General features: G+C 63.2%; 2 protein-coding genes across 3 annotated transcripts; one reads left to right on the forward strand and one right to left on the reverse strand.

Moving 5' to 3' along the window:
• Window positions 1–12: 12 nt before the first annotated feature.
• On the reverse strand, window positions 13–10,255 carry DCST2 (DC-STAMP domain containing 2). Its single transcript, XM_064593662.1, is given in 15 exon segments — window positions 13–213; window positions 3,743–3,883; window positions 3,946–4,039; window positions 4,357–4,484; window positions 4,806–4,936; window positions 5,558–5,658; window positions 5,777–5,944; window positions 6,883–7,047; window positions 7,466–7,623; window positions 7,956–8,169; window positions 8,600–8,665; window positions 8,907–9,104; window positions 9,354–9,455; window positions 9,691–9,861; window positions 9,988–10,255. Coding segments are annotated over 15 exon segments (2,301 nt in total). The 3' UTR covers window positions 13–17.
• Window positions 10,196–23,434, forward strand: DCST1 (DC-STAMP domain containing 1). Of its 2 annotated transcripts, XM_045876533.3 has the most exons (16): window positions 10,196–10,635; window positions 10,970–11,095; window positions 11,163–11,237; window positions 14,616–14,744; window positions 15,079–15,218; window positions 15,937–16,153; window positions 16,245–16,388; window positions 16,848–16,969; window positions 17,320–17,477; window positions 19,339–19,438; window positions 19,565–19,660; window positions 19,768–19,894; window positions 20,165–20,281; window positions 20,668–20,810; window positions 20,906–21,019; window positions 22,861–23,434. In XM_045876533.3, the coding sequence occupies exons 1-16, from the start codon at window positions 10,575–10,577 to the stop codon at window positions 23,110–23,112; spliced, it is 2,121 nt and encodes a 706-aa protein (XP_045732489.1). In that variant the 5' UTR covers window positions 10,196–10,574; the 3' UTR covers window positions 23,113–23,434. The 2 variants fall into 2 exon arrangements, with proteins under 2 accessions (XP_045732489.1, XP_045732488.1); XM_045876532.3 differs by lacking the exon at window positions 10,196–10,635 and having other exon boundaries at window positions 10,795–11,095.
• Window positions 23,435–23,439: the final 5 nt, after the last annotated feature.

The raw sequence follows: 23,439 nt of genomic DNA on the forward strand, positions 1-23,439 counted from the left end.
GTCTGCCTTTGGTTCCTTTATTTGGGGGGTAGGTGGGAGGGATCAGGAGAGGGAGAGAAGAGACAGAGGCTGAGTTTCTGAAGCTGAAAGGGGACTGCTTTGGGGGCAGAGGATTCTTGAGGCCAAGGTGTGGTGGGGATCAAAGACTGGGCCTCAGGTAGGGGCTGCTACCTGTGTGTCCTCTGCCGAGGCCCCTTCTCCTCATCCAGGTCACTAGTGAGGAGAGCAAGGGAGTGGCACGGTCCGCGGGGCTGTTTGCACAGCTGCATTCCTGCCCTGTCCAGATTTACCAACCTCCTCTGCTCCCACGGCCCACGGCATGCCAGCTCAGTGGCTGGAGAGCCCCCAGTTTTAGGCTCATGCTGAGGGACCAATGGGCGGTCACTTGCCCAAGGTCACATGGCTGGTAAGGGCAGTACCATGGTATACCTACCAGCTCGGGGTCAAGCCTCCCCCAACCCCACGACCCTGCTTTAATTTCAGTGAGCCCTCAGGAACCTCTGAAAATAAAGCTTCACTTCCCCTCCGACTCCTCAGCTCATCGCTCCCCCCGCCCCATTCACACCAGCATGTGCCCTCCGCTCATCCCTCCCCCCCACCCCATTCACACCAGCATGTGCGCTCTGCTCATCCCTCCCCACTGCCCCATTCACACCAGCATGTGCCCTCCACTCATCCCTCCCTACTGCCCCATTCACACCAGCATGTGCCCTCCGCTCATCTCTCCCCACTGCCCCATTCACACCAGCATGTGCCCTCCACTCATCCCTCCCCCCCACCCCATTCACACCAGCATGTGCCCTCATCCCTCCCCCCCACCCCATTCACACCAGCATGTGCCCTCTGCTCATCCCTCCCCACTGCCCCATTCACACCAGCATGTGCCCTCTGCTCATTGCTCCCCCCCGCCCCGTTCACACCAGCATATGCGCTCCGCTCATCCCTCCCTACTGCCCCATTCACACCAGCATGTGCCCTCTGCTCATCCCTCCCCCCCGCCCCATTCACACCAGCATGTGCGCTCCGCTCATCCCTCCCCACTGCCCCATTCACACCAGCATGTGCCCTCAGCTCATCCCTCCCTACTGCCCCATTCACACCAGCATGTGCCCTCCGCTCATCCCTCCCCACTGCCCCATTCACACCAGCATGTGCCCTCATCCCTCCCCCCCACCCCATTCACACCAGCATGCGCCCTCATCCCTCCCCCCCACCCCATTCACACCAGCCTGTGCCCTCCACTCATCCCTCCCCACTGCCCCATTCACACCAGCATGTGCTCTCCACTCATCCCTCCCTACTGCCCCATTCACACCAGCCTGTGCCCTCTGCTCATCCCTCCCCACTGCCCCATTCACACCAGCATGTGCCCTCATCCCTCCCCCCCACCCCATTCACACCAGCATGTGCCCTCCGCTCATCCCTCCCCACTGCCCCATTCACACCAGCATGTGCCCTCTGCTCATCCCTCCCCCCCGCCCCATTCACACCAGCATGTGCGCTCCGCTCATCCCTCCCCACTGCCCCATTCACACCAGCATGTGCCCTCCACTCATCCCTCCTCCGTGCCGCATTCACACCAGCATGTGCCCTCTGCTCATCCCTCCCCACTGCCCCATTCACACCAGCATGTGCCCACTGCAGTTTGTATGCAGGCCTTCCAAGTGGATGCTGCTTGTCTTTCTCAAACCCACTGGTACGTGGCATATTGTAAAGGCCCTGGCAGCTGCACTCCACCCCCCGGGGCCACAGCTATCTCCCCAGATACCTGCCACACCCCCTCACCTCTCTGGCCTTGTGATCCGATCCTTGACCTCCCTGGCCATAAAGCCCTCTGCCTCTGCTCCTACTGGGACACCCCGCCCCAATCTTGGCCACCCTCTGGATTTATCCCAGAATTTTCCGTGACCATGACCCATTCTGTGTCCCTCCTGACCACTAACCCTGCTCTAACACCTCAGGGGACAGAGACCCTGGACTTCCCCGGGTGTCAGCCCTCTTTCTGCCCCAAGGCCAGTCATATCAAACACTCTTACGGATGACACCCCAGTTCTCTCCCCATCTTGTCCTTCCCTCAATCCACCCAGAGGGAGACTTCAACCCTCGAGCCCCATTCATGGTGCCACTGTTCCTGAAGAAAGCTGCACCAGCACCGTTCCTGGAGTCAGCCGTGACAGGTCGTGGTTCACCTGTCATCTGAGCCTTTCACACCACCGGCCAGTCCCTTCACTCCCCAGCTAGCTGCTTCCCAGCCTCCCAAGGCAGGTGTTTTGCCCCCCCAGACCCACTCCTAGACACCTTTCTTCCACTCCCAAACCCTTCTTCGCACTCCCAGCAGGACCCCCTTCCCTCTGACCCCCCCAGGGAAAAGCCTGGTGCCAGACTGGAAGGGGCTCACTCTGCTCAGAGGAACGCCGCTCTCCCCAAGGCCAGCCTGGCCACCTGGCCCAGACCCCATCCCTCGGGTGCCCCTCTTTCACCTACCACAGGCCCAGCTCTCCCTGTCCTTGGGTGACCCTACATCTTTCGCGCTGGCTCCCGGCAAGCTCTGCTTCTGCTGGGTGGTGCTAACCCCCTCCTCTTCACCGGCAAGCTTCCTTTTTTAATTCCAGCAGTTACATTTGCAAAGAGAATGATCAAGCTTCTCATGGCCACGGCCGTGATATGGAGCCAGGTACTCTTTCTTTCTGAGTCTTGTCTACCCATCAGCCTTCAAAGCATTATGGTCTGGTCTCGTTTGGGCTTGCCTGGGACCACGAGAAATGTTCCCACAGCCACTCCAGTGACCTCTCAGCCGCCACACTCACTGGCCAGGCCTTGTCCCCCTCCTCCTCGGCCATCTCTCAGCATGACAGTGCGTGGCTCCCGCCTGCTCCAGCCTCGCTGGTTTGTGCCTGAGCCCCTCAGGGTCGCGCTGCTTCCCCTTCACCTCTCCTGCCCTGTCGTCACCCCCCTCTCCCCTACAGCCTGTAATAACTCAACCCTGGCACCACAGGCCCAGAGCCCAGGCCTTTTGTAACTGGCCCCTGGGCATCTCCAGCTGGCTTCCCTACAGATCCCCCAAAGCTCTCCAACCGAGACATTCCTCTTTCCCCAGAACCTGTTCTTCCTCTCCACCAGCACCCCGCAGTCCCAAGCATACCCGGTCCCCCCCATCCTCAGCACCTCCGTCCTGAGGCCACACCAACTTCTCACTTCCTTCCTAGCTCACTGTCTTAGAAGACACCTAAGAATGTGTCCATTTCCCAGGGATCTTCAGACGGCCAGTAGGGCACTCAGCTAGCTCCCGCCCCTTGACTTCCCAGCTCATCTCCCAGCGCGCTTGACTTCAGCGGACAGACACACACAGCCTCCCAAACAGCTCCCATTCTCCAGACCACCCCCGGCCCCGCCCCCCCCGAATGCTCTCCTCTGCCCCTCAGCCCAACGGACACCCAGGTTGCCCCCGAACCCACCTCTTCTTTCACCTGTCCCTGAAGCCTTCATTAATTCAGCCCCGTCCCAAACCCGGCGTCTGTCCACTGCCTGCCCTGGCCTGCTGCTGTCATGGACGGGGACCCCTGCGCGCTGCGATTACCCCCCACTTGGTGGGCTCCTCCAGGACAGGAGCTAGACGAATCTCCCTCCCGCCCTGCCCTTCCCCTGCCCCCAGCTCTAGCAGAGGGCCCGGCACCCCAGGAGCCCGCGGTACACGTGACAGACAGGCTCGGGCCTCCGGGCCCACGTCCTGCTCTCCGCTCACCTGGCCTCGGGGCTGGACTCCGAAGGGAGGGTCCTGCCCAGGGCCTCCTGCAGCTGCTGCCGCAGTAACCGCTCCTGCTCTGGGGCCTTCCGCCGAGCGGCCGCCAGCCACAGCCGGGGGCCCTCCTCGTCACTGGAGTCCCTGCGGGAGCCTCCTGTCAGGCCCGCCCGGACCACGGCCACCCCACCTCACTGCAGACTCACAGCTCCAGGTCCAGGCCCCCCTGCTGGGAGAGGGGAGCCGCGCACACCGAGCAGGTGTTGTCCAGGAGACGGAAACAGGTGGAGCAGAAGAGGCCTGCAAAGCGCCAGGAGGGCAGGAGGGGCGGTTGAGCTAGCCCACCCAGCCACCGAGCTCCCCCGCCACCAGCCCTGGGGAGACCGTCCTCGTGGAGGGGCAAGCCGCGGACCACCAGTTGCGACCACCGGGAGAATTAAGGCGAACACGGGGAAGAAGAGCTCCCCACGGTTCTCTGTACACGAGAACATGCGTAGTAATGAAGGGAGGGGCCCAAAAGGTGAGTTCCAGAAGCCCCCAGAGGAAGGACCACAGCCGACTGTCACACGCGAGCGTGGGGAGTCCCCGCAGGGAGAGGCCCACCCCCAGGGTCTCACCTCGGCAGCCCGGGGTACTGCAGGACACAAAGTCCTCCGTGTCCTCCTGGTCGTGGGGCCGCCCACAGCCCAGACAGTGATCCTGGAGCTGCCAGAAGTGGCTGACCACCGGGCCCAGACAGGGGCACCTGGGAGGGGCCCCAGACGCTGAGCCGCCAGGGGACCCCACACCCAACACCAGCCTCCAGCAGGGGCAGGCCCTCCTGCAGCCTGGCCTCCAGCCCTCTGTCTGTAGCAGCAAGCTCTGTGTCCTGCCCGCCTGTCCCCCCACTCCCCACCGCCCGGAATTCTCTCCCCAAGCCTCCCTCTCCATCCGTGGATCGCATGGAATGGGCACCCTCTTCGGCCAAACTTCTGGGCACTTAGGAGGGACAGTGATCCATTCTGACTCCCGGCTCTTTTTCTGTGCCCGCTTGCCCCCCTTCTCTAAGGGAGGACAGTGGGCTCACCGCCCGGCCAGCAGCTGAAGGACACTCGTGCGACCCTGGTCAGCTGCCCGCCGCCTCGCTGCTCGGTGCACGGTCGCCGGCAGACTGGTTCGGCGGCTCAGAAGTAGGTTGTAGAGGTAGGTGATCCTCTCCTGGTGGAGGGGGGGATCGGGGCTGGGATCCCCTTGACCCCGTCTCATCCACCTGGAATGCCCTCTGCCACCATCCCCATTCCCTACCTTTGCCTGCTGTCCACACCTATGAATCCCTCCAGGCTTGGCTCAAATGCCCCTTCCTTTGGGAAGCCCCTGGGTTCCCCTAGGTGGGGTGACCTATTCTCTCCCCTAGGTGTTCATAGCACTTTATTCATTCCTTTGTAAAAAGACTTCGTAATTGTAAAATCCTGTTAAAAGCCTGTCTGGCCTGCCTTGAGGCCGTGAGCCCCAGACCATCTGCTTCAGCCTGGCGTCCGGGGGTCCTACACTAGATGCTCAGGAAATGATTCGTGAATGAGCACAGCTGCTGAGTTTCCATTCACACCTCAACGTGCCAACATGGGCTCCGTCCCCCGTGCTCTTAACAAAACTCTGGGGGCAAGCTCCCTCTCAGCAAACCCTGCCCCAAGAGGCGCCATTCCCCAGCCCCATCTGGGGCCCAGAGACCGGCAGTCCGGGTAGTTCAGCCAGAGGAGGGAGGACTGGCTGTTGAGGACTCTAAGCTCCCCCAAACCAAGACAGACAGCGGCGGGCTCAGCGCCTGGCCTGGACGCTCACCTGCTCCCGCGATGGGTAGTAGGACGCACAGATGACCCTCCGCAGCCGACTGACGTAGCTGCCGGACAGCGTAACAAAGAAGCAGAGGCCGAGCATAACGCCTGGGGCGCGGCAGGTGCCGTGAGTGAGCTCTGGGGGCGCAAGGCGCCGGCCTGCTCCCCTCACGCCCTGACCGGTGCCTAGCCCCCCTCCGCCCGCCCTCAGGGGCGAGGTCGGTACCGATGACGACGTAACCGGTGGTGCTGGGCTCCGAGGGGTGCAGCAGGCAGCGCTGGGACAAGATGCTGATGTTGCTTTGCTGCAGGACATCAAACGCAGACACCAGGTCCCGGTAAATCTTCCCGGTGTAGCCAGCGCCCTCCACGGTTATGGACAGTAACACGGGGCCTGGCACAAAGGCGGTCTGTGAGGGGCCCTGCCGGGGGCAGCACGGAGAGGTGGCCCGTCCTTCCACCCGGGGGCCTCTGATGCCCCAGGGCCTCACCAAGCCCTTGGCCCCCAGGACCCTCTCTGAGACGGCCTGGGTGGTCCGTGAGTCCATCACCTGCCTCCACGACTGCCCGGAAGCATTTGCTTTCAAAAAAGCCTTTGCTAATGTGTCCGGGGTCCAGCGTGTAGCAGGCACTGGACTGACTGCCTTATGGATCGTGTTGGGCATTTCTGACTTTTTCTGTTGGACCTCTGGGACACAGGATGAGGTTAATTATTTTTTTGCAATTCTTTTTTTTTTTAAGGTTTTATTTATTTATTTGAGAGAGAGCATGAGAGAGAGAGAGAGAGCATGAGGGGGGGAGGGTCAGAGGGAGAAGCAGACCCCCCGCCGAGCAGGGAGCCTGATGCGGGACTCGATCCCGGGACTCCAGGATCATGACCTGAGCCGAAGGCAGTCGCTTAACCAACTGAGCCACCCAGGTGCCCAGGATGAGGTTAACTATATTCTGTGGTCTACGGCATGCCGGCAACGGCCGACCGGGCACTCCCACACGTGGTGTCATGTGCCCCTTAGAGCGACCCGGGGGGGCTGCGGCCAGCATCCCAGCTCAGCTGAGGAGACTGAAGCTCTGGGGGCTCGGGAACGGCCGGAGTTACCACCTCGCAGAGGGTGTGGCTGGGGTGGAGCCAGTCCAAGTCCAGATCCCATAACTACTCTACGCTACAGCCATGGCGTGGACACGGGGTCCCCCACAGAGCAAAGCGTTGGAAGGGGCAAAATCAGGGGCTGATGAGTAACAGTGACTTGGGGACCTCCAGGTGATCCCCCACGACCCAGGAGGATGGGGAGGACGCCGGCCAAGGGGGCTGCTGCAGGAGGTTCAGGCACTCACTGCGGGCCACAACGTCCCCCTGCAGCTGGTACCGGGCCAGGTCGAGCACCCAGAAAACAGCATAGTCCAGGAAGACGAGGACCAGCACAAGGAGGAGCTGCCGGGCAAGGCTGAAGATTGCCAGGGTATAAAAGATCTGCTCCCACCGGGACAGGAAGACGGAGCCTGGGGGGAGGGTGGTTAGGAGGATGCTACCCCACTCTCCCGGCGGGATGCCCCCCATTCTGAGCCAGAGCTTGTTGTCCGTCTGCTGTGGAAGCTGTGAAGGCCTCTGGTCAAGGGCGGGAAGGGGCTTCGAGGCTAGAGGAACCCTCCCTCCCGGCATCCCTGCCCCCTGCCCCCCACACTGCGTCTCTATACTAGCGCGTTCACACTTCCGGCCTCACCCCCAAAACCCCACTTTCTTGATTGCCGTCCACTCCACACCTATGCTTCCCTAAGTCGGATGTCCAGGGCTCCCTTCTCTCTGTGTCTGGGTGCTGGGAGGCTCTCCCCGTTCCCCTTTAGGACCGAGGACTCCCCAGGGTCAGGGCTGTGAGGGAGGGAGGCCCTCGTCTCTGTCCTCGGTTCTCGGGGCCCTCACCGGGCCGAATGTACTGTCTGGCCTCGTGGGCGCTCAGTGGCAGCACCGTGGGCAGCCCCGCCTCAGAGCGGACGGCCTCCATGTGCAGGAATCGGCTGGTGATGTACACGTTGTCGAAACTGACCCAGTTCAGGTAACAGTACCGGTAGAACAGAGCTCTGGTGGGGTACACGGGAGGCCCCTCAGCACCCCAGACCACACTGACTCCCCAGCCCCCACCCCTCACCCCTGCCCCCAAACTCCAGCCTCCCAGGAGGCCACGGGGATGAGCTGCCACCTTGCAGCCAGAGCCCCCAGCTGGAGCCCCCAGCCCGAGCCCCCAGCCCGAGCCCCCAGCCCGAGCCCCCAGCCCGGAGCCCCCAGCCCGAGCCCCCAGCCCGGAGCCCTCAGCCCGGAGACCCCAGCCTGAGCCCCCAGCCTGAGCCCCCAGCCCGAGCCCCCAGCCTGAGCCCCCAGCCCGAGCTCCCAGCCCGAGCCCCCAGCCCCTCACTGGAGGTAGAGGACGGAGAGCAGCAAAGGTGTGGTGTAGCCCATCAGGGCCAGGACCTCTCGGACTCGGTGCAGCTTCATGCTGACCGCTTCGTGGAGGTCCAGGGCCACCTGGGACAGGCTCCGAGAGGCGTTGAGGTCCACGGAGAAGTGGTGGGTGGCTGTCACGTTGAACTCGAACTCCCGGCGCACCCGGTTAATTAAGTTCCTCACAGCTGGGGCCAGCAGGTGCAGGGGAGCCGGGAGCCAGGAGGGTTAGGAGGGGGAGGGCCTGGCACAGCTCACAGACCAGCCAGGACCCCCCCCGAGGAGGAGGGGACAAAGCCCCTGCGGTCCATGCTGTCACCACCGCAGGCCTGACACCACAGCCCCCCGCCCCCATCACCACCCACCTCAGTGCCCTGTCCGGGGCTGGGGGGCGGAGGGGGCACAGGAGGCCCTGGTCCTCTCCCCCCTCCTGCTCTAAAGCCCAGCTTTGGCTGAGGCACCTCCTCGTGGCTGGGCCTCGCTTTCCTGAGTCCCTTCCGGGCGCCTGTCGTCTCGCTTCGGCATTCTCATTCAGGACTGGGAGCACTCCCGGCCTGGTGAGGCCGTGCCAGGAGGAGGGGAGGCTGCGGGCAGCAGGGCTGGGAGGGGGCCACTCACGGGTGCTGAGGGTCTTGCGCAAGAAGGTTTGGATGTACTTGGGGATGACGCAGAACACCTGGACCACTGGGACCCAGAGACCGAGCGTCAGGAGAAGCGAAGACACATGGCCCCTCCTGCCTCCGGGGTCCTCTGGCTTCTCGCTCTTCCCACTGACCTCCACACTGGCTCCAAACCTTCCCCCCATTACCCCAGCCCCCACACCGGCTCCTCTGTCTCCCCCACCGGCCCCATAGCGGGCCCAGCCCTGAGAACGGACCCCCCACGTGCTGGCCCCCCGGGCCTGGGGGCGAGCCCTGGCTCTCACCACTGGCCAGCCCGCAGAGCACGAGCTTGAAGGGCAAGAGCACGTGGCACAGGTGGTAGGCTTGTGGTATGACCTGCATGCAGCTGTCCTTGGCATCTTCGAAGACCCGCGTGCACTTGAGGTAAGGGTTGCCCAGCTCCGCGTTGCACACGTCGCCGATGTGCAGGATCCAGTACCACACGTTCCGCAGGGCCCTGGCTGGGGACAGCTGTGGGGCTGGTGCCCAGGCCTGCAGCCCTGCGGCACCTTTTCAGGGACTTGGGGAACCCAGGGCAGCACCCAGAGCAGGAGAGCCCTGTGGTCAGGGGCCTGGTTGCGCTGTATCCAGCGGGGCCTGGTCAGCACCCAGGAGGGGCCCCAGTCCCGGACAGGGGCAGAGGTGAAGAGACAGGGTGAATTTTGAGCCCCCCCCAAAAAAAAAACCCCAGCCATGCTGAACGTGCTGACCGACATGCTTCACACCATCCATGATGGACCGAAAGAACTTGCGGACCCGGTCGGCCACCTCCTTGGCCTTCCGGGCAATGGCTTTAATCTTGTTCAGGGCACCTGAGAAGCAGGAGCAGGGGCACTGGGGGGCTGGTTCTCCACTGCTGCGGGGTGGGGTGCGGAGAGGGGGCTGCACCCGGGAGGTGTGGGAGCCAGGCGCCGGGGGAGCGGAGCAGACCAGTGAGCAGGGAGAGGGGGTCTGGCCGGGCGCCTGGAGGGGGAGCCCCTCGCCGGCCGCAGAGGGACGGAGCGGGAGGGCCGCAGACCGCGCGAGCAGGGGGCCACGGGGCCTTACTGACGAGGGGCTGCTTGGCCCGCTCCAGCACCTCGGCGGTCTGGTTCAAGGCCAGCTCGGCCCCACAGGCCACGGCCTCGCTGGCCTGGGTGAAGTTGCGCAGGGTGTTGGCACAGGGTCCCTGTAGCACCAACCCGAAGGTCGCCACCAGCAGCAGCGTCCGGCCCTGCTCTGGGGGAGACGGCTCCGTGGGCGCAGGGCCCAGGCCTCGCACACAGCCTCTCGCAGAAGCTTTCAGAAGATTTCCCTCCAGCGGCCCCGCCCTAGGGCCCCCTCCCCCCGGTACCCCGCGCTCACTGGCGAAGGCCTGGGGCAGCAACAAGAGGACAGTGACCCGGACCTGGCGTGAGAACCCCATGCCCAGGCTAAGGAAGGCGGCCAGAGTGAGGGTGCCCACCAGGCAGCCCCAGGGGCTGTGTCCTTCCACCAGCAGCTGCAGGAGCCCGTAGGCCGTGGCCAGGGACAAGCCCAGGCCAAAACCCCCCATGCTGCGGACCACAGCCCGAGCCATGCTTGACTCCTCTGCCCCCAAGGGGTGCACGGTGTCCTTCGTGACTCTGGGCATGGTTGCTGAGACCCGATGTCCGCCCGTCTCCAGGAGATGCCCACCAGGTTCCGTGGCCCTTCCAGGCTCCCGGAATGCCTCTCCACATTCTAAGGTTCCGGAGGCTTGTATTGTATCTGTCTTGGAGAGCCCGACCTGGCTGCGGGACTGGAGAGGGCACGTAGGTCGCTAGTCTCCTTCCCCAAGTCTCAGAGCAGAGGGAGCAAGACACAGACTTCACCCAGGCTGTGGGGCGGCAGAGGGGACAGAAGCGGACCTCTGCGCCGAGGACATCCTTGAGGACATTTGTGGGATGAGAGAGAGTCCCCAAAGCTGACTCATGGCTGGCACATTTCATCAGGACAGAGCAACGGGGGAAAGAAGGAAGCTCCCCCACACCAGTGAGTCAGTCACAGAGAACCCGTCCTTTCCCAGGGCCGTTCAGCCCCTCGGGGCCTCTCATCCAGCCTGTCCCCTCGGACCCCCACGCCTCCCCCCACCGTGGGTCCCCCAGTGCCCCCCTCCAGCCAAGCCCCTTCCTCTTCTCTCCCTCACATCTGCCCTGCATCCCCAGAGCCGCCCATCCTCCTTCAGGATGTCCTCCCCACTCCCGCCACGCCCACCCAAGTCCCCCCAGGCTCTCCCCCTGCAGGCCCCTGACCCTGATGAAGCCCATCCCAGCCAGAAGAGTGGGCTGTTGGCCCCAGTGTGTTTGCCGCCTCCCCCCCACCCCAGCAGTGCAGAGGCTCCTGAGCTGGGGGCTGCCTGTCCCCTGCAGCCGGTTCCTGCAGCGCCAGCCGGGATCGTTTCCCATTGCCGCCTTCCTGCTGGGGGCAAGCACCGGAGGGCTCCTGGCCATGGGTGAGTGTGGGCAGAGGTCAGGGGTGGGACCCATCTTTTGACCTTTGGCTTGACCCTGCACCCTCAGGTCTCTTTCAGCTCCTGGTGAACCCTATGAACATCTACGAAGGTCAGAAGATGGTGGCGTTGTACAGCGTGGTGGGTGAGCTCTGGCTAAGGACAGGGATGCTCGAGAGGCCTGTGGAGCAGGCCTAGAGAGTCCCAGGTGCCCAGAAGGGGTCCGATCTTGTTTCTTCTGCACCCAAGTGTCCCTCCCGGCCCCAGCCTCCTCTTGGGCTTTGAGGGGAGATCCATAGGCCCTCGGTCTATGGAAGAAAACCAGTCCTTGTCTTCTAGGGGCCTCCCCAACCAGAAGGACTCCATGTTACCCAAGGGTGCCCCATGGGATGCCCCATGTCTCCTGATCTCTCTGACCTTGTTTCCTGCTCCTCCCGATCGATTCCGTTCATTCATTCATTCACTCCTTCATTCATTCATTCACTCCTTCCTTCATTCATTCAGCACTCACTGAGCCCCTCTGGGGGCTTCTGCAGTGAACAAGGTCGAGGGGCCCCCAACGGAGAGAGTTTAGGCAGGAAAGAACAAGAAAGGAACAAGAGCATTTCTGATGGTGACAAAGGGGCGTGATGAGAGGAAGCTGGGGCCGGGGGGGAAAGGGGCTGGTAGTCAGGGAAGGCTTCTCGGAAGCAGCACTGGGGTGGGGGCCTTGTGTGGGAAGCTGTCGATCTACAAGAAGAGAAAACCCACCTGAAAGTGGTTTAAACACAGAGAAAGTTGATTATCTCATGTAATAACAAGTTTCAAGGCTGAGTGGTCTTTGGAGTTTGGATAATTCTGCAGCTCAGTCCACCTGCCAAGGACCCAGGTTCCCGCCATGTTTGGCCTGGTGACCGTTCGTCTTCAGGTCATGCATGGGCGACCACAAGTCCAGGCATCTCATCTTCATACACCAATGTTGGAAGACCAGAACATTCCTTCTTTATGTCTCCTTTAAGAAGGAGGAAAACGTTCCCGTCCCCCCAGCCAGCTTCCCGGTTCCGCTTGTGCTGGGCCACCCCGGCAGGGCCCTCGCCAGCCCCCTCTGGGAACAGACCTGTGTGGGCAGCCACAGGACCACGGCGGGCCCCCATGGATGACCTTTCCCATGGACCCTTCACTTGCCGCTTATTTTCATTTATGACACCCAGTCCTGCTTTCGTAATTGTGACTATTTCTGGGGTTGGAAAGGTCCAACCCAGGCTATACCCAAATCCCACCTCCCTGCAGTCTCCAGCATCTTCCCTCCTGGCGCCCCTAAACCCAAGGCCACCGACTGCTGGTGAGGGGTCCCCCAGTGAAGGGGGCACGGCCGCCCTGGCCTCCTTTCCCCACTTCCTTCCCCTTCTGGTTCTTCTGCTGTCAGAAGGGATTAGAGGGACAGGGTCGGAAGCCTGAAGTCGTCCATACTGGGGGAACCCCACTGCCTCTGGGTGGCAAGCCGTCCCACCGGCTGCCTCGGGGGGCCTTCCGTGGTGTCTCTGGAGGCTCCGTGTGGCCCTCCAAGGTCCATTCTCCTGCTGAGAGTAGCTCTATCTGGCTGACCTCATGTAGCTCCTACCACCCGCAGCAAACGGGCTGCCCCCAGGGGGAGGACCTCTCAGATGGCATGAGGCCTGCCGCCCTCCAAAACGTCCAGAGAAAGTCATCCATCCTTGCCCTGCCAAAGTGGGAAAGCAGGTGCCTTGCGCTGCCCCCTCCCCTGCGCCCTGAGAAGCAAGCAAGGCTCCCAGGTCACGTTCCCCCATCCTCCCCAGAGGCCCTGCCAACACCGCCCCGACCTGGCCTCCCACGCTGCACTCGGGTGGCCGCCCAGGGGCGGCCTCCGGGTGCCGCGGCTCAGCAAGGGCCACTTTCCCCCTGCCCCTGTCTCTCCGGGGTCCCGTGAGGCCTCTCACTTGGCCTGGAAGTGAACGCCCCCTCCTCTCTTCAGCCTCCCCTCCCATGTCTGCCTACTCCCGCTGCTTCTTTTCCAGAAAATTCCATTTCTGGTCTGGTCTCTGTATATACTGGTTGGTAGAGGGTCAGAGACTCGTTTTGCCCTGCTCGTGGGCCCAGAGAGGGTTCCCAGCCCCCCGGGGCTCTCTGTAGAATGTAGGGCAACTACTTCCCAACTACCCTAGCTTGAGTCGTTGGCCAGAAGGCCAAGACCACGGAACAAACCCCTTCTGATGTCCTGTTAAACGGTGACTGCGTGAGACGGATCCAGATTTACCCCCAGGGGCTGGGGCAGGGACTGCTGGTTGGCCTTGAACGAAACTCAAGTTGTGTTAGCGAGGAAGAAGGCAGACACACCGTCGGGTGGCACCAGACAGGGCTCACAGCAAACCTGTATGACCAGGTGAAGAGCAGCGCTCCTGGCAGAGGCGGAATGAGCTTGGCATAGTGCAGGGCCGGCTGCAGGCCTGTGTGGGCGGGCGAGGGAGGCGAAGGGCTGAGTGGCCCGCAGAAGCCAGGCAGGGGCCGCATCATGGGGGTCAGTGGACCATGCTAAGGGAGCTTGGACTGGACCCCAACTCTGGTGGAAAGTCTGCGGCTGGTCTGAAGCAGAGAAGGGACAGGGTCAGATGCATGTGCTTCCAGGGTCACTCTGGCTGCCTTGTGAAAACCCAAGTACAGAGGGGAAGCAGGGGACCAGTCGCCCCCCCCCCCCAGAGGCGACGGGGACCGCGCGAGGGCCCAGGAGATGGAGGGAGGAAGTGGAGGGACTTTGCTTTGGCGAAGGCAAGCCCTCCATCCCACAGGAAGCTGCTGGGTTCCCTGCCCAGCTATGCTGTCCCTTTGGCCTGGAATGCCGTCCTGCCTCCTAACTACACTTTACTCATCTTCCAGCCCCAGCTGACACGTCAGCGGCTTTGTCCAGCCTTCCCGGCCCCACCCTCCCCACAGCCCGGAGAAGCGCCTCCCTTGTGCACTTAGTGCTCGGGGCTGTAGTCATCTGTTGGCTCTCTCCCTGCATTACGAGCTGCAAGGAGTTCTCTGTCTCCTTGCGGAGACCACAGGGAGACACCCGTTTGCTAACACACACCAGGAGGTCCGTGATTAAGGCTAAAATTAGGGACGGAGATTGTGAGTGGGAACAGTGAGGTGGCTCTGAGCACCAGAACTGTTTCCAGAACTTTCCTCTTGCGCTCCCTGCCCCCTCAGCACCTGGGGTGTGTGGGAACCCAGCCTGGAGAAGAGAAGTGCTTCCCCCTCCCCGAACACACACACACACACACACACACACACACGCACCCCCGCCCCCCTCGGTCAGGGCCACGGCTCCACGCCCCTCCCCCGCCACGCAGCTGAGCCCTGTACTCGGCTACCCAAGGAGCGCGGGAGTGAGCGGCCTCGGAGGCCTCCCCGCGTCCGCGTACGTGGGGGCAGAGGCAGGACGGCCACGGCTCCAGAAAGAAGTTGGGGGGTGGGTGCTCTGCTGAGCCTGGTGGGTCAGGCCGCAGCCTCACTCGCCTCACCACCTGTTGCTGCCTCCCGACAGGCTTGGGCGCGCTGGGCTGGGGGACCTCCCCTCACATCCGCTGTGCCAGCCTCCTGCTGGTGCCCAAGATGCTGGGCAGGGAGGGCCGGCTCTTCGTGCTGGGATACGCCTTGGCCGCCATCTACGAGGGTGAGCGTGTGTCCCTGGGTGCCAGTCTGTGACTGGAGCAGGATCCTGGGCGGGCCACCCGATGAGACCCGGGCGGCTGAAGGGGAGAGACGGGGAGTCTGATCCAGCTGCTCCAGCTCGCTGGATGCCCCTGAGAGAGTTCCTCCGCACCTCTGGGCCCCTCGGTTCACACAGGGAAAACCCAGCCGGAGGGGAATGAGCTGCCCTCTCCCAGGCTCAGGGCCCCCTCGTTGTACAGTTCTGAGGGTGGTCACCCCGTATGCAGAGCGGGAGCGGAGGGGCCCTCAGGAAGTGACGAGCTGAGGAGGGAGACCCACTGGGGCATCTTCCCCAGGACCCGCGGCCAACCTGCGCTACAACCTGAACGAGGTGATCGCGTCGCTGGGCTGCACCGTAGACTTACAGGTCAACAACACCCGCGAGGCCTGGCGCATCTCCACGGCCCCGCTGCGGGCAGTGTTCAAGGACCTGCTGGTCAGGGCCCCGCGCACGCGGGCAGGGTCTGGGCTCCTCTCCCCTGGGGGCCGGCGTGACTGGAGCTGGGAGATCTGACCCTGGACTCGGTTTCCCAGCGGGGCGCCACTGGCACGTTTTGCTGGACTGTCCTCAAACATTGCGGGACGTGCCCTGGGCACCAGCTGCCAGGAAAGCCCTCGCCCCCAGTCATGGGACCCGCAGCCCCCACTTGCAAACAGCTGGGTAGGCGGTACTCTGGGCAGCTGAACTAGAATGTCAGGAAATCGGGGGCCGGGAAGCCTGGAGGCCCGCAGGATTGTGGAATCGGCCTGTGGAGGACTGGAGGCTGGGGGTATGGGAGAATTGGAGAGTTGAGGAGTTGGGGAGATGGGCTGACATCGGGGACACTGGGACTGGGGACACTGAGATGGCACAGTGGTCTGGGAGATTAGAGCGAAGTCCCAGGGCCTGGGGCACCTTCCCTCGCTAGCGGGGATCTGAGATGCAGGCCAGCGCAGGAGCTGGGCGCTGGGCGGGGGCAGAGCAGGGGCGACTGGTTGCAGGGCAGGGGGGTAGAGGGGTGTCCCGAAGACTGAACAGTGGGGCATGGGGTGAGGCTGTCTCGGGGTCCGGGCTCCATCCAGGCCTGAGGGAAGCGCCCGGAGCTCGGCCAGAGGGACAGGACAGGCTCCTTGGCTGCCCCACTGACCGCTCCTTCCTCGGCCCCCAACCCCAGAGCAGCAAAGATTCGCTGAAAGCCGAAACCCAGAACATCTCCAAGTCCTTTGAGGAGCTGGATGCCCAGGTGAACAGTGACACTGGCCACATGGTCGAGAACACCATGGGCTTCGAGGGGACAGCCCGCAGTGTGGACACTCACCAAGCTCTACGTCCCAGGCACCGTCTCTCTACACAGAAGATGTATGAGCTGAAGACCAAACTGCGCTGCTCCCGTGAGGGCACGGGGGGCGTGGGGGTGCGAGCCGGGGCCAGGGCTCCAGGCCGGCCGTGGGGGCCTCACCTGCTCCCTGCCCCTTCCTGCAGACGTGGTGGATCGGGCCATCCTCAGCTGCCGCCGCTGGTTTGACCACAAGCATGAACAGTGCATGCAGCGCATCTGGGTCCCGCTGCTCAAACACCTTCTCTGCTTGCCCATGAAGTTCAAGTTCTTCTGTGGCATCGCAAAGGGTCAGCGGGGCAAGGGGGAGGGCGGGAGCCGAGTCCCTGGGGACCGCTGGGTCAGCGTGGGGCAGGAAAGCCATCGGGCGGGCAGGGCTTAGACCCCCCACGGGCTGGCTCTGCCACCCAGCTATGTTCACAGCGGGCTCTGGTTCCGTCCCTCCATCTGAAAGACGGGCCTTATAGTAGTACTCATCCCGTTAGGGGGTTCTGAGGATTTCAGGAAGCGAGGAACAGAGCTGCGCACAAAGGGATTTTCTTATAAGTGTTGCTATCATTATTAATAGCTGGCATGGTTACGAACAGGTGAGAAAAATGAGGGAAAGTCAGGCCTTGTTCCCGTGACACGGGACTCACGGAGCGCGGAGAGGGGAAAGCCTCAGCGTGGAAGGCCATGGGTGGAGAGGCAGACAGGGTGGACAGGAGGGGGACTGCCGCGGACCTGCTCCTGCCCCCCGCACCCCGCAGCGATGGAGATCTGGTGCCGCCGCAGGATCCCCATCGAAGGCAACTTTGGGCAGACATACGACTCCCTCAACCGGTCTATTCACGACCTGGAAGGGGAGTTTTCGGCCACTATTGAGCTCAAGGTAGGTAGCAGGGGCGCATGGGCTGGGGGAAGCGAGGGAGTGGGAGAAGGGCACAGGGCCCGCAGAAGAGCAGGTGGCGAGGCACAGGGAGGACGAGGGGGACGGGGACAGGGAGGGGTAGTGCCGAGCCTGTGGTGGGCAGGGACCTGACTCTGGGACCCGACCGCCTGCCAGGTGAGAGAGGGTGTCAGTCCGGCAGGCGCAGGGGAGCAGGACGGCGGGGAGGAGGGGCCGCGCCCGGGCTCTCCACACGGGGGTCCTGAAGGTCCTGGGAAGAGCTGGGGGACACGAGCAGGGCACCAGGGCAGCGACGCCAGGAGGGCCACAAACGCACCCGTGCCCCCCACCAGGAAGAGAAGCAGGCGGCAGTGCTGGGCCTCAGCCCAGGCTGGGAACACATGAGCACCGAGCTGCGGGACTATGTCCGCCACCGGGAGGCCCAGCTGGAGTGGGCCCTGGGGCTGCTGCGTGTGCTGTTCTCCTGCACCTTCCTGCTGGTCCTTCACGCGTGAGCCTTCCCGCCCCGAAGCCCCTTCCTCCCTGGGACGGGGGCCTGCCTTGCGGGAGCTGTGGGAGTGCGGCCAGCCGCGAGCGGGAACGCTGGTTGTTTATGGAGGTTAAGGAGACGGGGGCCCGGTGTGGGGGACACGTGGCCCATGCTCTGCCACCTTGAAAGGGAGCTGGTCTTCATTTATCTGCTCCCTTCCGCCTTCATCCCAGCGCTGACTTCTTTTACTTTCAGCTCTGACTTCTGATTGTTCTCCTGCCCTTCATGTTCCCCTTGGCTCTGACTTTGCCCATCTCTATCGTCCAGCCCTACTTTCATTTTCTGCCGCCTGCTGCGTTGGCAGCTACTTTCCCTCCATTTGGACCAAAGTCCTCAACCCCACCCAGCCTGGCGTCCAGCTGGGCTGCCCCGGGCCTCACTCTGTTTCCCCGCTGACCTCTGGACCCTCTGTTTCCTGTCCCCACCCCCAAGTGCCCGAGATGGGCAGGGGCTAGGCAAGGGCGGCCACGGGGGGGAGGTGGGGGGCTCCTGCCCCGTCTGTGGGGCAGGTGAGGGCACGGTTGTGTGTGTGCCAAGGGCGCCGCGGGAAGACAGAGTGAACGAGCCATCTTCCTGCCCTCAACACGCTCATGGTCTAGGGGAGGCCAGAGGGGTGCCCACAGAGCATGGGTGGTTGGAGGGCCGTGCGAGGGCCTGGCTCCCAGGACAGGGGTGGGAGCTGAGGACGGGCCCCTGCAAGGGCCATACATGGGTTTCAAAAGGCTGCAGATGGGGAGCCACGGTCAAGGAGAGGAAGGGTGTTCTCTTGGGCAGGGATGGAGGGTTCTGTGGGATGTGGAGGGCAGAGGCTGGGCTGAAGGACGGGGCTGATGTGGGCATGGCCCCAAGAGTCTGCAAAGCCCTGGAGGCTGGAGGCTGGAGGCTGGGAGGCCCAGGTGGGTCAGAGGTTAGAGCGCCTGGCGGGGAGCGAGGCGTGGCAGGAAGCCGGCCTGAGATGGAGGCAGGAAGGGGAAAGGTGCAGCAGGTCTCAAAGCCAGCTCGGGGAGGGAAGGAAGGAGGCGCAGAGTCCGCTTCCAGGCTTTCAACCTGGGTGAGGCCCCTGGCCGGCCGAGCGGGCGGGAGGGCGGGGCCGGCAGGGCGCGGGCCGGCCGCCGGCCTCTCCACACGGGGGCGCTCTCGGGCGGCCTGCCCGTGACTGTTCGGTCCGAGGCCCGAGGGGCGTTTTACAGGGTCCCAGAACCCCTGGAACTTAGGTTTCACAGCTCACGGAGCTTACTTAAAGTAACTTGCAGTTTTAAACCCATCTCCAATAATTAGCATGTTTTCCTTAGGAAACCGAAGCAATATGTGGGACTTTGGGACATGCACAGGGGGCCGCTTCTGTACGCACAGAAAACACGGCCGCACCAGAGGGTGTGTTGGGGGGGGAGGGAAATGTAGGTGGGGGGTGAGTTTTGCTTGAAGCGACCTCCAGAGGATGTTCGGCCGGCTCGCTGGGGAGGTGGATGTGGGAGTCAGTCGCAATGGCTGGTGGTTCTGCAGCCTCGAGGGGCTTCCCGCTTCCCTGTGCCTTTGCTTCTGCTCGTTCCTCTGCCTGAGACCCTGCCAGCAGGTCCATGCCTGGGAAACCTCCCTTCCCGCCCAGGCGCACGACCCCCCTGCCTTTCCACCTGTGTCTCCTCACCTGTGTGGATGCCTGCCCTGCACCGGCCTGCTGGGAGCCGGCACAGCACCCCTGCCCAGGACATAGACGGTGCTCGGCGCATGCTGGGTGCTCTGGGGAATGACGGAGCGTCCAGGAAGCCCATGGTGGGGGGTGGGTAAGAGAACCTGGAGGACACAGACATGTCCTCGCGCACAGGGCCTTCTCCTACACGGACAGCTATAACGGCGACATCCGATTTGACAACATCTACGTCAGTACCTACTTCTGTCAGATCGATGAGCGCAGGAGGAAGCTGGTGAGTGAGCACAGCCCTGGCCAAGGGTGCCCTGCTGCACGTCCTCTGTGGCCTCACGCTCCAGAAGGGCAGAGGGGCGAGGGGAGGGGGCCCTGGTGTCCCTCGCTGGCTGGACATTTTATCCAGGGCAAACGGACATTGCTACCACTGCGCAAAGCCGAGAAGAAAACCGTCATCTTCCCCTGCAACCCCTCCGTGCAGGCCTCGGAGATGAGGAACGTGGTGAGGAGGCCGTGGGGGCGGGCCACGCGGGGCGGGGGCGGGGCATCGGAGGGGCCCGTGCAGGGCGGGCGGCGCTGCCGGCTCAGGGCCTGCCGCTCCTCGGGCAGGTGAGGGAGCTCGTGGAGACGCTGCCCGTTCTCCTCCTGCTTCTGCTGCTGTGCGGCCTGGACCGGGCCCTCTACTCCATCTTTGACACCATCCGCCACCACTCCTTCCTGCAGTACTCCTTCCGCAGTGAGCCACGGCCCCCGCCCGCCCCCCCCAGGCAGCCACTTCTTCCAGCCCCTCCCTGACCTGCTCGGGGTCCGACCTCAGCCCTACGATCCGACACCTGTCCCTGGGGGCCTCTGTTTCCAAGCCTCCTTTATATCTGTAACAGGGAGTGAACGGATGGAAGGTCCTGTGCAGCAAAGGATTTCTATGCCTTGACCCCCCCCAACATCCAGTCCCCATCCTGCCCCACCCCCTAAACTGCGACCCTTTCCTGACCCCCCACGGCCTCAGGCAGCCACAAATTGGAGGTGAAAGTCGGGGGGGACTCCATGCTTGCCCGGCTTCTTCGGAAAACCATTGGAGCCCTGAACACGTCCTCCGAGACAGGGGTGCAGTCAAACAACATGGGTGAGCGACGCTGAAAATCTGGGTCAGAGGAACGGAGGGCGGGGGCCAGGGTCTTTCCAAGGCGTGGCAAGAGGGGGCTCTGCATGCTGGGGTTGCAAGGATCAGAGCAGGAAGCGTCAGGTCAGACTCGAGTTGCTGGAAGATGACAGCCTTGGGTCCGAGGGCCGTAGGGGCTGGGGCCTGGGGGTCCCAGCGCCCTAGAGCCACACTGTCCAACAGAACTTTCTTCCACATCCGAGCCGTGCTGAGCAAATAGCCTCAAGAGCCTGGTAGCTCCGGGCCAGAAGGGGCTGCTCTGCAGGGAAAGGGGCAGGCAGGAGCAGAGCAGCCCGGGGGTGCCCTGCCCGCGGCCCTGGCAGAGCCCTGACAGGCCCACCCCGCCGCAGCCTGCCTGCCCCAGCCCGTGAGCCTGGACGCCAGGGCTTACGTGAGAGCGGCCCTCCCCATGGGCCTGCTGCTGTGTCTCTGTCTGCTCCAAGCCTTCGCCTACCGGCTCCGGAGGGTCATTGCCGCCTTCTACTTCCCCAAGGTGCTCCCTCCCCCAAGCTCCGCAGGCCCGCACCCAGCACCTCCCCAGCTTGAGGGGCGCACTGTCATACCACTGACCCCTCTCCCTGGCCCCAGCGCGAGAAGAAGCGGATCCTGTTCCTCTACAATGAGCTGCTGAGGAAGAGGGCAGCCTTTACGCAGCTGAGGAGGGCTGCCATCCTGAGGCGGGCACAACAGCAGAAGGCTCCAGTAAGTCCAGGCCTCCTTCCCGTGGCTCCTGTGGTTGTGAGGGCCGCAGCAGGGGCCTCTCCTGTCAGTCCGTCCAGCCCCAGGGGCCCAGGCCTACGGAGCTCAGCGAGTTCTGATGGGATGCAAGCTAAGGGCCCTGGTCATCCAGCTCCTGGGAGTCAGGGCTGCGTCCACCTCTGTCCCCCAGGATTCAGCCCAGCCCAAGACACTCAGTGGGCCATCAGGAAGCAGGCAGAAAAGGGAAGTCCGATTTGATATGGTCTGGCTAAAAGAAAGCAAGGGGGCTCCTTCAGAAACAAGGGACGGGAGGCAAGCCACAGGATCTACTGAGTGTCTTTGGGGGAGGCGGGGAGGCGGGCGGGCTGGGGGGTCCGGAAGGCACCATGAAGGGTCACATAGGATAAGGAAAAAGCACAGAGCCAGAAGAACCAGGTTCCAGTCCACACTTCCTCATTAAGCTGTGTGGCCTTGGCCACGGTCCTCACCAGACCTCAGTGTTTCCCTCTGAAGGACAGGGAGCTTGGACAGATGTGTAAAGCCTGGTGCAAGGCCTGTGCAGAGATCAGCAACAGCGTGGCAGAGGCTGCTGGTGTCAGAGGGCCTGGGTTTGAGTCCTGGCTCCCTTCTTTATTGCCATGACAACTGCGATCTGCAGGACTGACTAAATGCTGGGCCTTGGTTTTCCCTTCTGTAACCGGAGTGAGCTGCTACTCCATTTGGTTGTTGTGGAGACTAAGGGAGTCTCACTCTTGTAGCGCAGGCATCTAGCAAGTTCCATGCACATGCTAGTTGTCATCATGTGACCCTGAGCAAGTGACCACCTTTCCAAGCATGTTTTCTCATCTGAAAGAGAAATGATGATAACAATGCCTGTCTTATGGGGTTACTGCTTGAGCGAGCTAATTTATTTACACTTTCTTAGTAGAGCATAGTACAGGACCCAACATTATTTAAAAAAAGAAAAAGAAAAAGAAAAAGAAAAGAATGGCAGCCATTCTTAATCAGCCCCAACAGAGCTGGTGAGAGTGAGAGACCATCTTTGCTTGACTTTTCCTCCAGTGCCTAGATCCTCCACCCCATGACACAGAGAGGCTAAATGAGTATGAAAAAGTGAGCATACTGTGATTCCATGACCTGGTCGAGAAGGAAACTGGATTTGGGTAGGCAGGTGGAAAGATGAAGGGCATTCGTCCAAGCTAAGGGAACAGAATGTGCAAAGACTCACAGCCCAGAGGGAATGTCAAGGGCCGGGGCTAGTCTGAGAGGCTGGCACAGAAGATGCCAAGTTCAAGCTGGGGCAAGTTAGAGCAGAGGCTAGAAGGGGACCAGAGCGTGGAAGGCTCTGCAGGCCAAGGCCAGGAGTTCTGCCTTTGCAGTGGGGCCTCTGTAGTTTCGGTGGCCTGCAGAGAGGAATGCCTGGCAATTGTGGGGCGAGAGGGTGGGAGCACGGTGAACCAGACCTGTCATCAGGAATCGGGACCGGGGCCAGCCAGGTTTGACTGCTTACTCTCTGTGCGCCTTGGGAACTCGCTTACCCCTCCCAAGATTCCGCTTTCCCGGCAGTAAAGCGGAGAACACAGCAGTGATAATCTCGCACGCCCTACTGCCTTCCCTGCCCACCGTGAGAACCAGATAAGGTGGTTTACGGGGAAAGAACAGGTGGTAGCTGGGGGAAGGAGCCGAAGCTGCACCCCCATTCTGCACCACCGAGCCGGGGAGGGACGCTCTCTACACCCGCTGCCCTAGCACCCTGGCCCTGCAGGGCGCCCAGCACTGGGCGCTGCCAGGCGGCGCGCGGTCCGGGACCCCTCGCAGCCCTCTCTCCCGCTCGCTCCCGGCAGCGCCACCGCCTGGCGGACGTCCTGCTCCGCCGCTGCCCGCTCCTGCGCCGCTGGTTGCGTGGGCGCTGCGTGGTGTGCCAGGCGCCCGAGACGCCAGAGGCCTACGTGTGCCCGACGCCAGACTGCGCGGCCGTGTACTGCCAGCCGTGCTGGGACGACATGCGGCGGCGGTGCCCCGCCTGCACCCCGCGCGAGGAGCTCTCGTCCTCCGCCTACAGCGACAGCAACGACGATGCCACCTACGCGGAGTGAGGGGGCGTCCTGTCCACCAGCTCCTCCGCGGTTAATAAAAGCCGGTACACTCCGCACGCCCGCGCTTCCCAGGGGTCTGACCGGCAGTCCCGAGACCCGGGCCGCCGACGTGACGCGGGAGGGCAGCCAAGCTGCAAGGAAGGGGTCCGGCCCCGGGCCGGGTGGAGACGCGCCGCCCAAGCCGGTCGGTCCGGGCCTCGGCTCCCACCGCGCGCAGCAGCGGGAACGCCGCAGCGGCGAGCGGCGCGGGCCCGGGCCCTCCGGGGGCGGGGCCGCGGCCTCCCCGGGGCGGGGCCTGGCCAGGAGCCCCCGGGGCGGGGGCGGGGG

The sequence above is a fragment of the Mirounga angustirostris genome, unplaced genomic scaffold, assembly GCF_029215605.1.
Source record: "Mirounga angustirostris isolate CCGP_5_RB_7025 unplaced genomic scaffold, mMirAng1.0.hap1 SCAF_6, whole genome shotgun sequence".
Classification (NCBI taxonomy): domain Eukaryota; kingdom Metazoa; phylum Chordata; class Mammalia; order Carnivora; family Phocidae; genus Mirounga; species Mirounga angustirostris.